Genomic DNA, 13983 nt, shown 5'->3' with positions numbered 1-13983 from the left:
CCAGCTTCCACTGCCACATTAAACTTCACATTTGGGTATGGAAGAAGCATCTCCCTGATGCTGCTGAGCTGGGCTCGGCTGCAGCTCCTGTGGGGCCAGGGGTAGGGAGTGCACAGGAGAACCCACTGAAGCCTTGTCTCCATGCCTGCAGGTCAGCAGCTGGTGCCTGACCTGGAAGGGAAGCAGAAGCAATGTGAGAGTAGATGTATCTGTTATCTGTACATCCATCGGGAATACCCTTGAGGGAGGTTTGCTGCTGGGTATAGTAATTGGTATTAACAGAGAAACAGGGAGGGTAGGATCTTCGGTCCAAACATTGAGGCATGAAAATGGAAAAGAGTTGTTGTAAACTTAAAAAAAATACATAAAACCTTCCCAGCAGCTTCCCGGGCTTTGGCTTTGACTCTGGATGGGGTTTTACTGGAAAGCTGGAATTCCCTGCAGCGGAAAGTGCTGACCCTGCAGCCACTGTGGGTCAGCTGCCCCGGCCAGGACCATGTCTGGTGCTACCCGAACACCGCTGCTTCTTTTCCAGTTGCCAGAGGAAAATCCGGCTCAGTTTGGGGAGTGGGTTCTGGAGGCAAAACTGCTTCTGAGCCCAGACCCCGCCTCGGCAGAGCCCCAGCACCGGGAGAGCTGTGGCACCGGGGCCAGTGCCACCTCCCCAGGCTGGGTCCCCGTAGGGACAGCCACCACCCATGGCACAGGAACACCCAGGGTCAGATTCCTGAAGGCGCCCGTCATTTGCCGGGCCACTGACGATGATCTGGGCTGCACAATTGGTGCTATTCACGTGTTTCCTCTCCGGCTCGTGAGCCTGGAACACAGCGCTTCCAGGAGTACGAAAACACCACCCGGCTCCAGCCCTGCTGTGGGGATGCCACCCGCTCGTTGGGGTCACCCCTGCAGGACTGAACTAGATAAACTCCGTGATACGGTTCAGTGCTGGTCTTGGCAGTCCTGAGGTAACGCTTGGACTTCGTCATCTTAAAGGTCTTTTCCAGCCCGGTTGATTCTGTGATCTGGAGGTCCTGTCCAAGCCAAGCCGGTCTACGGTCCATGGTCTACGGTCCGTGGTCTACAGCATGCGCAGGTAACGGCTGCGGGCTGGCGGTGCCGAGCGATGGCCCCCGCGGGGAGCTGAGGCCGCGCTCGACCCCGTAGGTGGGCGGGGCTTGTGCCTATCCGTGCGCTCGGCCCCGCCCCCTCGCCGCCGATTGGCGGGTCGGCGCGCTGTGGGGAGGGGTCGTGGCGGCGCGGGGGGCAGGCGGCGGGGAGGTGCGGCCGCCATCTTGTGCGTCGCCGGAGCCAGGCGAGCGGCCCGCAGCGTGGCGCCGCCCGACCCCGCGCTGCTCCCGCCGCAGCCGCCGCCGCAGCCAGGGCCGCTGGCTCCCGCCCGGGGGCGGCGGCGGACGGCGGAGGGGAAGAGCTCGGTGCGGACAGGGGCACCCCCCCCCCCCCCCCGCGGGTCCGGTGGCGGCGGCGGCCCCTCCTCCCGCCGCTCCTCGCGTGCCTCCCCGCGGGTTTGTGGCGCTGCGCCGGGGGAGGATGAACGGAGGATAAATGGTGCCCAAGGCAGACAGCGGCACCTTCCTCCTCCTCTTCCTCCTGGTGCTGAGCATCACCGAGCCGCTGCGGCCAGGTAGGGGCGGCGGGGGGGGGTGGAAACGCCGGTCCTCCTTCCTCAGCCCGCGGGCGGGTCCCGGGCCCGGAGCTGGAGCCGGGAGGGGGGCAGCGGGGCTCCCCCGGGGGGGCGGGCGAGGGAGGTGGCGGGTCAGTGTCCGAGAAGCGGTGCCCCCGGGCGGGCAGCGCTGGGGCCGTCCCCTTCCCGCAGGGCGCAGCGCGCCGGGAGGAGCCCAGCGCTGGGGTCGCCGTGGCCCAGAGCCGGCCGCGGACCCAGGGGTCGGTGTCTGCTGCTTCGTTGTGCGCTAAAAAGAGATGGGACCTGGTTGAGTCATGGGGAAGCGTCGGTCCCTGTGCTGGCTGGCTGGGACTTGGAGGAATGGGAGTTAGGGTCAAAAACCTCATTGTAAAGTTTGAAAGGTTGGGTAAAAGCTTTGTAACACTACAGGTAGTGAGCAGTGGAAGTGGGGTGGCATGGTCAAGTTTTCAGCTGCTTTTTACTTACCTATTTTTATGTTGTGGGCCTTGGGTGCCAACAAAACAAAACCTTGCTTTCAAAGTGCCGTTTGATCATCCCAGAAAGAGAAAACAACCCTACTGCATCTCAGCTGTATGTCATCTTCCTGGTTGTGTTTTTGCTTCTTTTAGGGCAATAATTCAGCAGTGAAGTTGGTGTGGTAGTTGCTAGGCACAGTGCTTTAAAATGTTTAGATTAGTAAGTCTGGAGAAATGGTTGGTGTTTGCTGATTGAAAACTGCAGCCTTTCTAGGTACGTCGCTCAGTTGAGGTTTCTTCTTGGGTGTTGAACTCACTTGAAGCTTGGCAGAGCCCTAGCGTATCTTGGGCTGCTCTTGCCAAAGAGCATCAATAGCTGAAGCGTGAGGCTGCCTGGAGTAGCTTTGCAGGTTTGGAAACCATCCTCCCGTCACACCACGCGACTGCTGCTGGGTGATACTCACTCCTTTATAAACAGGAGAGAAAGAACGATGGTGTGCTTCAAAATCCCCTTGTTCTTTCTCTTCAAAATAGCCTGTATGATCCAGACTAATAAAACGTAACAGTATTAGTGAGCTGTGTTTAAGCAAGTTCCCAGTACAGCTGAAACACAATTGGGTCAGTGTAGGCAGTCTTATTGAAATAACCAACTTAGGTGTTGAAACTGCTCTGTGTGTTCCTTGTTTTGTTTTAGCTTGTTTTTTTGGCAGTGCAGTGTATATACAGGGCCTATGATATGCTCTAAAGTAGCCAAAAGAAAAGCAGAGTTGCTAACCTAGCATTATTACAGCTAGAGGCTTTACGTGGGAGAAGATGCTATGTAAAACTGATTTCAAGCAGCTTCCTCTGTAGCTGGCACCAAGTGCTACAGACAGCTGAATTACTGGTTGAAAAGGCTCAGCAGAGGTTCATAGCTGTCTGTGTACTTTAACAAGAGGGTAGGTTTGATCTTGAGCTCTGTTGGTGTTGAGCATTGTAGCCTCCTAGAAATTAGAAAATGGCTTTTTCCTCTTGTGTCGGAACATGTGTTGCTCCAGTTTGATAGCACATCTCTGCCTGATGCTTCCTGGACGAAGACAAGTTCTTCGCTGAGGTTTGCTTCTTTAGGGCAAATTGATGTGTACTTTGGAGATTTGTGGTGCTGTAGCCACACTGGCAGAAGGATTTTCCATGTGAACAAACCTGAACTCTCATCTGCTCAGGTTATGCACCACTGGCTTTGAAACCCATAGCATTAGGATTTCTGTGGGAAGTCCGTATGTGTTTCTTGAGCTTTGCTCAAACCATATGTATTCTTGAACCTAATGTGAAGTAATACAGCTGGATGTAGTATTGCAGCTGGAATTCCTTGCTGTATGAGGGATTTCTGAATTCCATTTGGAATAGTCTCACCCATCCTTTTTACTTGGAGGCTCTGGATGATTCTGGTATTTGAGCTGTCCATGGTGATGCTTCTCCTTTCTCAGGAGAGATCCCATTCCTTCAGGGTGGCCTCATGTCTTTTTGCCAATGTCCTTTGGTTTTTAGCTTGCTTCTTTTAATGTCTTAAGCCTATTCTGTCAGATAGATCACCCATTAATCAATTACTTGATTAAATAATGTGTGGGTTGATCCTGAAACAAAGGATCAGGGAATATCTGTTTTGTGCAAGTATGGAAGGTGTACAGAACCAAATTTATAATTTTAATCAATGGTGAAGAAGTCTGACTTCTCTTTTGGGGGGAGATACGTGGATTTCCTCAGAAACAGTGTTTGGATTTAGAATTTTTCTTCCTAGTGATGGTGGTTTTTCTTTTTCCTTCTTTAAACCTGTGTATTGTAGCAACTGTCTTACTGGTTTACAAAGGATGCCTGCATCATTCTTAGCTTAAATCTGTGCTCAGAGCTATCAAATGAGTGCTGCAGAGTGATGGGAGGTTTTATGTTCTCTGAGATGAATGTGTAGTCCCTTCACAATTCAGTCCCAGCGAATCAGGCACCTCTTTGTACTTCCATGTTAATTTGACACTAGCTTTGTATCCATGTTCTTGCTGTACTCTTCAGATAAATAAAACCTCCTTTTAAGCCTCCTCAACTGTAGTATCTTTTCAGGCAATCTGAAAGGCAGTGATTTTACATGGACCTATTTTTTTTCTGCGTTTCAGGGGACATGGAGTTTAGTAAATGAAGAGAGAAATTAATTAGAATTTCCTTTTTTTCCTCTGATTTTTTTCCATCTTGGTTACACAAGTCTGCTTTATGCTACTGCCAGTGCTAACATCACCAGGTACATCCAACACACTGTGGCACCAGCCCTAGCTGGAGGCTTGGGTTCCTGAAGGTATTGTGGGCAGTTAGATTCTTCTGAGCCTGTGAACATTTAATGGTAATTTTGTGCCTTTGACAGTCTCTGTTTAGATGATTTTTTTGTCCTAGTGTTTCCTCTTTCCTTTTCTAACTGTTTTGACCATAAGCTGCTTGTTTTGACTAGTCGCCTGCTTTATAATGCATTGTTGAAAGAGTGTTTTTTTTTTAAAGTAGGGGATTTCTCCTTGAGTTGTGTTACTCATTATGTGTTGGAAGTTGCTGATGTGAATTGAAGCCGAATATGTTGTACTTTTCCAACTATGCGAGTGTACAGTGAAGAAGTAAATATTTTCTTTAAACACGTACTGAATTGATTATATCTGGTGTTCAGACACTTGTTTTGGGGGGTATTTACCACAGTAGGATTTGGCTTAATAGTATCTTTTCCCGGACAGCTCTAAACATCTGCTTCAGGTTATCTGTGTAGCTGGCTGAGAGCTGCTGTCTTGATGTGAAGAAATATTTCAGCAGTGTGTTAACAGAGTTACAATGAAACGTTCTGGTGCTAGCTCAGATTTAGACTGAGTTTCTGAGCACCACTGCATTCCTGTTGGTTGTCAAAAGAACATCAGAGGTAAATTGTTATGAACTCTGTTCTGCAGCGCAGGTTGAGAAGTTCCTGTTTCTGTTAACATCTAATGTGCAATCGAAAAGTAGAGGTTCTGGTGTCTTTATGTAACACGGGGAACTTAAACAGTCTGGAATGATCTGGATGACATGTTTCAGAAGAGTGTTTAGAGGATTAATTAGTATCATCATCGCTGAAGACAACAACATGTTTTCATATTTCTCTAACAAGATGCTGCTGCTTGCTAATGGCAAACACTTAAACATGGTCAGGCTTTATATTGGATTTTGTAATAGTGGTTTAGTACAGCGCCTTGTGAATGTAGGTCATGGGCTTTCTTATTAGAGCATTTGCCAGGCAGCTAAAAGCCAATTGAGTTCTTGCAGCTTTTTTTCTCCACTTCAAAGCTAGCTAGAGGAAGTCACTTTATTACTCAAGTTCTGTTTTTAAGAATTTTGCACAACTTACCTAATCGGCAGTGCTTAAAGACTTGCCAGCACAAGTGGTGCAATTAAAAAGACCAGCAATTTTAGCTTAAAGTTTGAACTTCTCTTATGCTTTGGTGCTTGCTGGTATGCAGCTGGCAGGTAGGTTTGCACTGTGTTGGTATCTTGACACAATACCATTGACAGGTGTGTTTAAATTACCAAGTCTTTCTTGTCACTCAGTTAAAAGTTGTAGGTCTTAAATGCAAGGGAGAGCTCCTGGAGCAGAAGTCTAAACAGAAGTCAGCGTTGTTTCACGAGTGTGCTGTGACCTAACCTGTCTGGTTTTGGCTAGTTGAATTGTTATCAGTTAGTTTGGTTGGTGATGCAAATGTCAAAATGTGACCTGGGCACAGCATTCCTCTGCTCTAAAGAGTTTGTTGGTAGGCAAGTGAAAGCCCTTCTTTTACTCTTTGTTCACTGTCTCTGCTTTAGTGAGACCTGTGGTGAGTAATATTTGCTTGGTTCCATGTTGTTGCCAACTACAGTCCCTCTCTTTGTATTTAGCTGAATTCCCAAGTGAGGGCTTCTAGGTTTCAGGGACAGACAGAATGGTTTTTATCACACCTCCTCAGTTCCACTGCAAGTAGGGCTGTCCTGTCTTCCAGTCTTACGGTTACCCATCATCCCCTTATTACTTAATCTACGGGGTTTAGGTGTTTTTTTTCCTTCTGCTGTTACCTGTGTGCTCTTTTCCTGGTGTTCTGTGCTCTGCAGTTTGCTGTTGTTACGAGCTGCAAATCAAGCCCGATGGATTTGAAAAGGCTTTCTTCCTGCTGCTATCACTGTAGTAGAGAGGCAAGTCAGAAGGTATCAGACCTTGTTAGCAGGTCTGATACTTGAAGGCTGGTAATTCCTGATGTTAATTATAAGGCAAAATTTTTGAGGTGGAAGTGGGTTTGCTATTAGCAATGGCTACAGAGTAAAGGAGGAAGGGTTCAGTAGGCAGAGGGCTGTCTGTGTTGCTCTGGTTCTGAGAAGTAATAAACCAGAGGGGGAATGTGGGGGTTTGCAAACAAGTGACTTCTATGTCCCTGCAGTAGGTTTGGGAGTAGAGGAAGATCAGGCCAGAGCAACAGAAGTGATGGAGAGCTGCTGCAGTCTTTGTAGCGGGAGGAGGCAGCTGTGGAAGTGCTGCTGCTTTCTCAGTAGTTAGGGGGAAAGGCACAGCTAGCTTGAAGAGAGAATTTTAGATACTTAATATGAATGATGTAGAGTTAGTTCCCCAGTGAATGTCAGAAAACGAGCCAAGACTTCAATGAATTATTCTGTCCCCTGGAATTAGCTTCTTTAGGACTGGTTCTGATGTTGAGTTGTAATGCAAGTGTAGTAACCACCTTTTTGAGTAATGCCTGGGTCTGCGGGTTTGTACATGGTGATGTCTTGCAACTTTTATAAGCTCCCATTTAATTCTATGGGATGCATATAAACAGCTGCTTTTGTGATTAACAAAACTTCCTGTTGCACTTACATGTGTCATACTGTGCAGAGTCTGCGTACCCCGAATTGAACTTCTGGTACCTGATCTGTGGCTGGAGCAGAACCTGGAAGCAGCTCAGGGGCATTGCTGCTCCTGCCCTTCAGGGGTTAACGTGGGTGCTTAGGTTTGTTTTGTATTTTAAAAGAAGTGTGTGAAAGGTTCTTGCACTGGTAGTCTGAACAAGGAAGTCCTTGAGATGGAAAAGAAACAGAGCATGGCTAATGGCTGCTTTGATGAGAGGCTCTGCTGATCTTTGCCCGTGTCATCTCAAGGGCTAACCTGTGATGGGAAGAGGCTTGCTAATGTTTTGTCCTGTGTAGACTGATAGAAAGTTATGGCTAGAAGGGGCGCTAAGAGATTGGGTTATCTGTCTTCCTGCCCTAGAACAAAATCCAGTAAACCAAGGCAATTCCTGAAGGATATTTGTCTAGCACATTTTTAATGACTTCCTGTGATAGAGACTCCAAACACCAGATTCTTTTGGTAGGTCTAGTCATCAGTCTGTTGCTTGTTCTGCAGTTGCAGCTTATTATTCCTGTCTAAATACAGTGTCATGCACGTGTCCCTCTTACGCTACAGTTCTAAAGAACAGCCTGACAGTTTCCCAGGACTGTTTGAGTGCCAGGACCTCCGAGTCTTTCAGCGCCAGTCAGTGCAGTTGGTGTTTGGCAATGCCTATTCCTTCCTGGCTTTCCACTCTCTGGAGGGCATGTACTGTTCAGGATCCTTGCGTGGCAGACTCACACCTTAGCATTGTATTTCCAGTGGTGGTTTTGTAAAGAAATTACCGAGTTGAAGAGAAATCACACTTCCTTTGGGGAAGTCACTGAGCAGCTGTAGCAGAACTCCAATGGAGTTGCTTAAAAACGTGAGTTCGGGATTAACCTTTAGTCTGCATTTCCCAAACTGTGAAATCCTCTGGCATCTTGTGGCTTCCTGTGAAACTTTTAGTTTTGCCTTTGTATTAAAGGGTCAGCCTGCTAATTCTGGGTTTTGTGAGCAGCATTTTAATGGTATTTGCTGTGTGGAACTCCTGAGGAAGCTACTATTCGTGTTTGAAGCCTAGCATTTAGATTATTTACAACTACAGTTTTAATGGAAATTGATATTTGCCTCATTAACCATAGCTAAACAAAGTAACATTCAGCTTCCTAGCAAATTAAAATAAGTTGATCTAAACATTATATTTAGCTTCTGTTTGTTGATTAGCACTTGACAATTGTCGGCCACCTTGGTGGGTGGCAATGCAGAATTAGCTTTTGGTAACTGCTCTTGGGACATTCCTGCTCTTACTTACTGATCTTTGTCATATTTTCATGAGTGTAACTACTTTTCCTCTGTTATCTTCTGTTTCATATGCCTCATCTGTGCTTCGTTGTACCTTTCCCATATGCGACCAGTTCCTTGGGGTTCCTGGTGAGATTATTTGGGAACAAAAGCTAGTAGAAAAATGGGATTTAGAGCCATTTCTGGTAGAACGATGCTGGGTGTTCTGGGCTCACTGCAGCTTTGTTTTCTTGAGGGAGCTTCAGATGTCACTTTGAAATGCTGAAGCCTCCATTGGTTTGTGTTTTGACTCCGAATCTGCATTGCAGAGTGGGCAATATCACAGCAGCTGAGGTCTGAAGTGGATGAGCACAGCCTTTAGATGCATATGGAGGGAGGTCACCTCCAGCCTGGCTCTCCGAGCCCAGCTCTGGCCTCAGACCTCTGTGGGAGGGTAGATGTGGTGATACAAGGGTAGGTGTCAAGCATCACCTTTGCATGAGTGTGGAGCTTTAAAACTGAGTTAGTGTTGTCCTTCAGTATCTGCATGTTTCATCTTTGCTCTTACTTATATAGCAATTTAAATAGAAAGGTTTCTTCTGACTTAAAAGTAATGTATCTTCTTTTATACACTTCAAAACGAATAATCCTGCTTCTGACACCTGCTTGGTTTGAGTTTGTGCCCAAGTAGCATTTTGCCTTGTGTATGCAAAACTTCTAAACCATGTTACAACTTCTTTATCTTAGGAATGGTCAAAACTGCATTTGTGTTTTCTCTCTATTGACTTTGTGATACTATTCATTACACTTAAATTACTCTTTACTGACTAAAATACAGTAGCATAAATGTAATCTATTAATGAGGTCTTGGAAAAGTCTTTATTAAAAATCAAGGGTCTTGCAGGAGTGAGATCCAAGTGCAAGGACTTAATCAGAAGCATCATCCCTCCTCAGTTCAGGTGGTTCCAGATTGGAGAGAAATGGTTCAAGGATGCTGTAGTGAGTGAGTGCTTGTCTGTGTCTTTCTGAACAATAATGGAGTTGCATGTAATTTTTTTATTTAGCTAAAAAATGGCAAAGATGAAGTTTCATGATATAGTACCTGACACACGTGTGATATAAAAGCTGGTTGAGAAGCTGAAGAGTGCCGGCAGTACTTGAGCTGCTAGAAGGTGTGGGGAATGAGAAAACTAATCTTAAAAGATTAAGTGGCTTTTCATAAATGTGTTGGACTGTTATTTGCTGGCTTCTGATAGAACTGTTAAGGGTTTGATAGATAGATGAAATTTCTGTCTAGGTATTTGTTTTAGCATGGAAGAAGGAAGGACACTGTCTCGTACAGTGTAGGCAAACGCAGAAGAGACTTCCATTGCCTGCATTGCTGCCACACTGGGGTTCACTGGAGGGGGGAATGCTTTTCAAAGCATGAGCCATTTGCTCTAATACATGACACTGCACCAGCTACTGCACAAAGGATAAAAGGTTTTCTGTATTTGAGGTCAGAGTATTTCTGTATATCAGATTTGTGCTTTTAAGTGTTCTAGATACTTGCTCATCAAATCAAGATGTGAAGATGTGTAGAAGAAAGTACGAGATGTGAAGAAAATGAAACAGGAACAAAAGGGTTTTTTTTCAGTGTGACCTTCATTTGAATAGTGTTCATTTGCAGGTTTCTTGTCTCCTTGAATTGTTAGATTCTTGTTTAAGATTCTTGCTTGGACTCTTTCTTGTTTAAGACCATGACCTTCCTTAGGGCCCTGTAGAGAGCCTCTTCATGTTCATTTGGTTTTGTAATTAAGAAATGGCACTAATTATTGGAGTGGAGTGGTTAAAAATATCTGATTTCATAGGTAAGATTTTTGTCACCTGTTCGGTATTAAGGACTCTCGCAGTTCCTCATGTTTTAATTCAGCAAGGTATTATAAATACATGTTTGGCCTTACATTGTGTATTTTCATGGGATTTGTTTGGATTGCTCGTGCAGAAAGTTTAAGGATATGCTTAAATACTACTGAAAAAAAAGATACTATGTTCTATGTTTTCCTGCAAAGCAGGAACATGTGTTGTCTTGTTGAAAGTAAATGGGCTTGCTAGCTAATGGTGCTGAAATCTGGCAATTCTTACTTTCAGTTTAATGGTGACTACAAATTAGCCTTGATTGCTCTGACAGTTCTTGAATTGCTGTTATCATGTTTCATCGGAATACTCTTGTTGAAACCTGATCTAAAGAAAATACTAATGTAGTTAATGTAAAACTTTTCGATTTAGATTTAACTTTCCTCTGTGGAAAACTCTCTCTATATTTGAGATTTATTTTTTTGCCACCTACAGTTTATTTGGTTAAAGGGAATACTTTTTTCCCCAGTGTTCTTAATCTTAAGTGGAAACTGTTTTGCATAAGGACAAATACTTGTCCAAGCTGACTTGATAGGATGTGTACTTTCCTAATCCTGAGAATACTTTTTTTTTTTTGGAAGAGGAAAGGAATTATCTCACATGCTTAGATTTTGGGGGGCCATTTTAGGTAGGCAGCTGTCAGGTAACAGGGTAGATAATAAGACAGAGAAGTATGTTCTTGATTGCTGTTATTGGTAGTTTCTTTAGATCACTTCTTCTAAGTGAAGCTGCTTTCCAACAGGCAGCTTGTGTAGTGACTGTCAGAAACTAAAAAAAAAGAAATGTTTTGGTATTCAGATACTTCTGATTACTACACTGGTCCTTCTAGGGTTGCTGGCATCATTATGTAGCTCTGAACTTCCCAGAGGAGACTCTGAAGTATACTGGAGATTGCATTGGTGGAGGACCACTGCAGATGGCTCCTGGGAGGAAAGAGGTGCAGGTAATACTGAAAACTTGTGAGGATGGAGCTTAGAGCTAGATGCTTTTTCTTTGTTCAGAATGACCCCAACTTTATGAAGAACTGCAAATGAGCAAGAAGAATATGTTTATATTAATAGAATGTTTTAGAGTATTTAGATGCAGTGGAGTATGAGGACTGTGTTGTAAAAGGTGTGGTTAAGAAGGTAAAGGTTTGAGATGAGGATTGAGAATGGAACCTGGTAGTAGCTAATCTGAGGTACCCAGGTATTTTAAGTGCTTGTGGTCTATGTGGGATAATCCATCTGCCCTGACCTGGGTATATAGATTGTAGGGGTGAAAGTACCACAAACAGTGGTGTTGCTCTTTTCTAGACTGAATTGATGGCTTGTGGAGTATTTTGTTACTGATGTTGTTCTTAATGGACTTTCTCTGTTGCTGCATTTTATGGGAGAATTAATATGTTGTGTGCGTGACTGTATTTAAATTCTGTGTGAGGAATGGTGCTGTTTTCTTAGTGCCCATGAGCATGTTTCATAAGTAGTGGGGTCTAGTGAAACCAAAGGGCTGTATCTCTATACATCCTCTACTGCAGTACCTTTGCCTGACACCACTGATACAATAAGCCTGTGCCTTCCAATGTCCTCTCTGTCTCCTCTGGCGCGAGGAGGTTGTGAGTCCTCCTGGCTCTCATGCAAGGGTTTAGTTCCCCCATCTCATCACTTTGCTGCCAGCTGTCACTATCACCATCCACTGTGGTGATAGTGCGATGTACAGATGTGCTGGTGGGCTGGCAACTGCTGAACAGTGTGAGCACTTTGGGGGGTCCTGGCCTCTGAACTTCAAGGTGGTCGTGGTTTCCTTCCCCTGTATTGGCTCTAGGCTTTCCAAAACTTGCCTTCTGTGTTTTTCTGGTCTTTACTTTTCTCCAGCTGGAAATGGAGTGAGTTCAGTTGTGAGGTGTGATTGGCACTTTGATCCACTTACAGATTGGGCTTTCTGCAGAGTCAAATATTTGGTGTTGCACATGTTTAGGTCACTTGTCACTATTGTACTAAAAATTAAAGTCCCACCCAAAGCCATACGAAACATCTGAAGTCCTGAATGAGGTTGTTAGTATAGAGCCTACAGTGTAGGCTTTGATTTTGAGCTATATTAAAGGGTTCTCGGTACCCATGGCTTTGGTTTTGTTTGTGCCATACTGCTGTGTTTTGCTTTTCCCTTCTGCCTATTTGCTTACTGTCAGAACAATTTCTTAAGGTGGAAAAAAATGTAAGCCAGTTGCTTAGCTGGTATCATCACTGCTATGAAAATAAACTGGTTTTCAGTCTGGAATGCTGCATTGCCTAATTCACAATATTTTTTCAGTTTAGTTCAAGGAGCAAGTTTTCTGTTTGGTTTTAGCAGTACTGAAGAATTAGGAAATAGATTTTTTTCTGTTTCAATCTTAGGAATAAGAGTCCACACTCATAAAGCACAGTCTGTATTTTCTAAGTCTTAGGAAATCGTAGCCAGGGTTCCCATTCACGAAGCTCTGTTGTTGCTCTGGCTGAATGCCGGGTCTCTTGGGCTGTTGTAGCTGGGTTTTGTTGTTGCTATTTTGATTATTTTTGATAATTTTTTTTCCATCCTTACTGACATTGAGTCTGGCCTCTGGACAAAGAGCAGACACCGAACTGCGCTGCATGACACTTGTGAGCAAGGAGAAACTGAGTCAGTTCCAAGCTTGTGCAGGGTGTAGGTATAATGTTGAATAGAATTGTAGAATCATTTAGGCTGGAAAAGATCTTTAAGATCATTAAGTCCACCTGTTAACCCAGCGCCGCTAAGTCCACCACTAAACCCTGTGTGCCACAGCCACAATACCTCCAGGGATGGCAATCCACCCACTTTCCTGGGCAGCCTGTTCCAATGCTTGAGAACCCTTCTGGTGAAGAATATTTCCCTAATATCCAATCTAAACCTCCTGTGGCACACCTTGAGGCCATTTCCTCGTGTCCTATTGCTTATTACTTGGCAGAAGGCACCAACACCCACCTTGCTACAGCCTCCTTTCAGGTACTTCTAGAGCGCAATGAGGACCCCCTGAGCCTCCTTTTCTCCAGTTTAAACCTCAATTACCTCATCCATTCCTCATAGGTCTTGTTCTCCAGACCCTTCACCGGTTTCATTGCAGTTCTTTGGACAGTCTCCAGCACCTCAGTGTCTGTCTTGCAGTGAGGAGCCCAGAACTGAACACAGTGTTCGAGGTGCAGCCTCACCAGTGCCAAGTACAGGGGGATGATGACCTCCCTAGTCCTGCTGGCCACACTATTTCTGATTCAAGCCACAGTGCCATTGGCCGCCTTGTCCAGCAGGGCACACGCTGGCTCATCCTCAGCCAGATGCCAACTTACACCCCCAGGTCCTTTTCCACCAGGCAGTTTTCCAGCTGCTCTTCCGCAAGCCTCTTCAACACTCCCACCCAACTTGATGTCATTTGTGAACTTACTGAGGGTGTGGTTGATCCCCTCATCCAGATCATTGATAAACAGAACCGGCCCCGATACTGGGCTCTGTGGAGCACCACTTTTGACCAGCCACCAACTGTATTTCACTTCATTTGCGGTCACTCTTTGGGCTCAGCCATTCAGCCAGGTTTTTATCCAGCAAACAGTACCCCTGTCCAAGCCATGCGCAGCCAGTTTCTCCAGGAGAATGCTATGGAAATGACGTCAAAAGCTTTACTAAAGTCTAGGTAGACAACATCCGCAGCCTTTCCCTCATCCACTAAGCGGGTCACGTTGTCACAGAAGGAGATCGGGTTAGTCAAGCAGGACCTGCCTTTCACAGACTCACGCTGACTGGGCCTGATCACCTGGTTGTCCTGCACGTGATGCGTGATGGCACTCTGGAAGACCTGC

General features: G+C 45.5%; 1 protein-coding gene across 2 annotated transcripts in view; it reads left to right on the top strand.

Annotated features, from left to right (window-relative positions):
- Nucleotides 1-1315: 1315 nt before the first annotated feature.
- Nucleotides 1316-13983, top strand: part of DGCR2 (DiGeorge syndrome critical region gene 2) — a 44710-nt gene continuing 32042 nt past the window's right edge. Inside the window, exon 1 of one of the 2 annotated variants that reach the window (XM_061466032.1) lies at nucleotides 1316-1642. In XM_061466032.1, coding sequence (XP_061322016.1) covers nucleotides 1564-1642 — 79 coding nt within the window. In that variant the 5' untranslated portion in view covers nucleotides 1316-1563. The remainder of the gene's footprint in view (nucleotides 1643-13983) is intronic. The other variant, XM_061466033.1, reaches the window with a different exon arrangement.

This window comes from Pezoporus flaviventris, unplaced genomic scaffold, assembly GCF_033815535.1.
Source record: "Pezoporus flaviventris isolate CSIRO_AGI_PZ_B2104156 unplaced genomic scaffold, CSIRO_AGI_Pfla_v1 ptg000041l, whole genome shotgun sequence".
NCBI lineage: Eukaryota > Metazoa > Chordata > Aves > Psittaciformes > Psittacidae > Pezoporus > Pezoporus flaviventris.
Note: the sequence above shows the minus strand (reverse complement) of the source record. Positions and strands in the feature narration are given on the sequence as shown.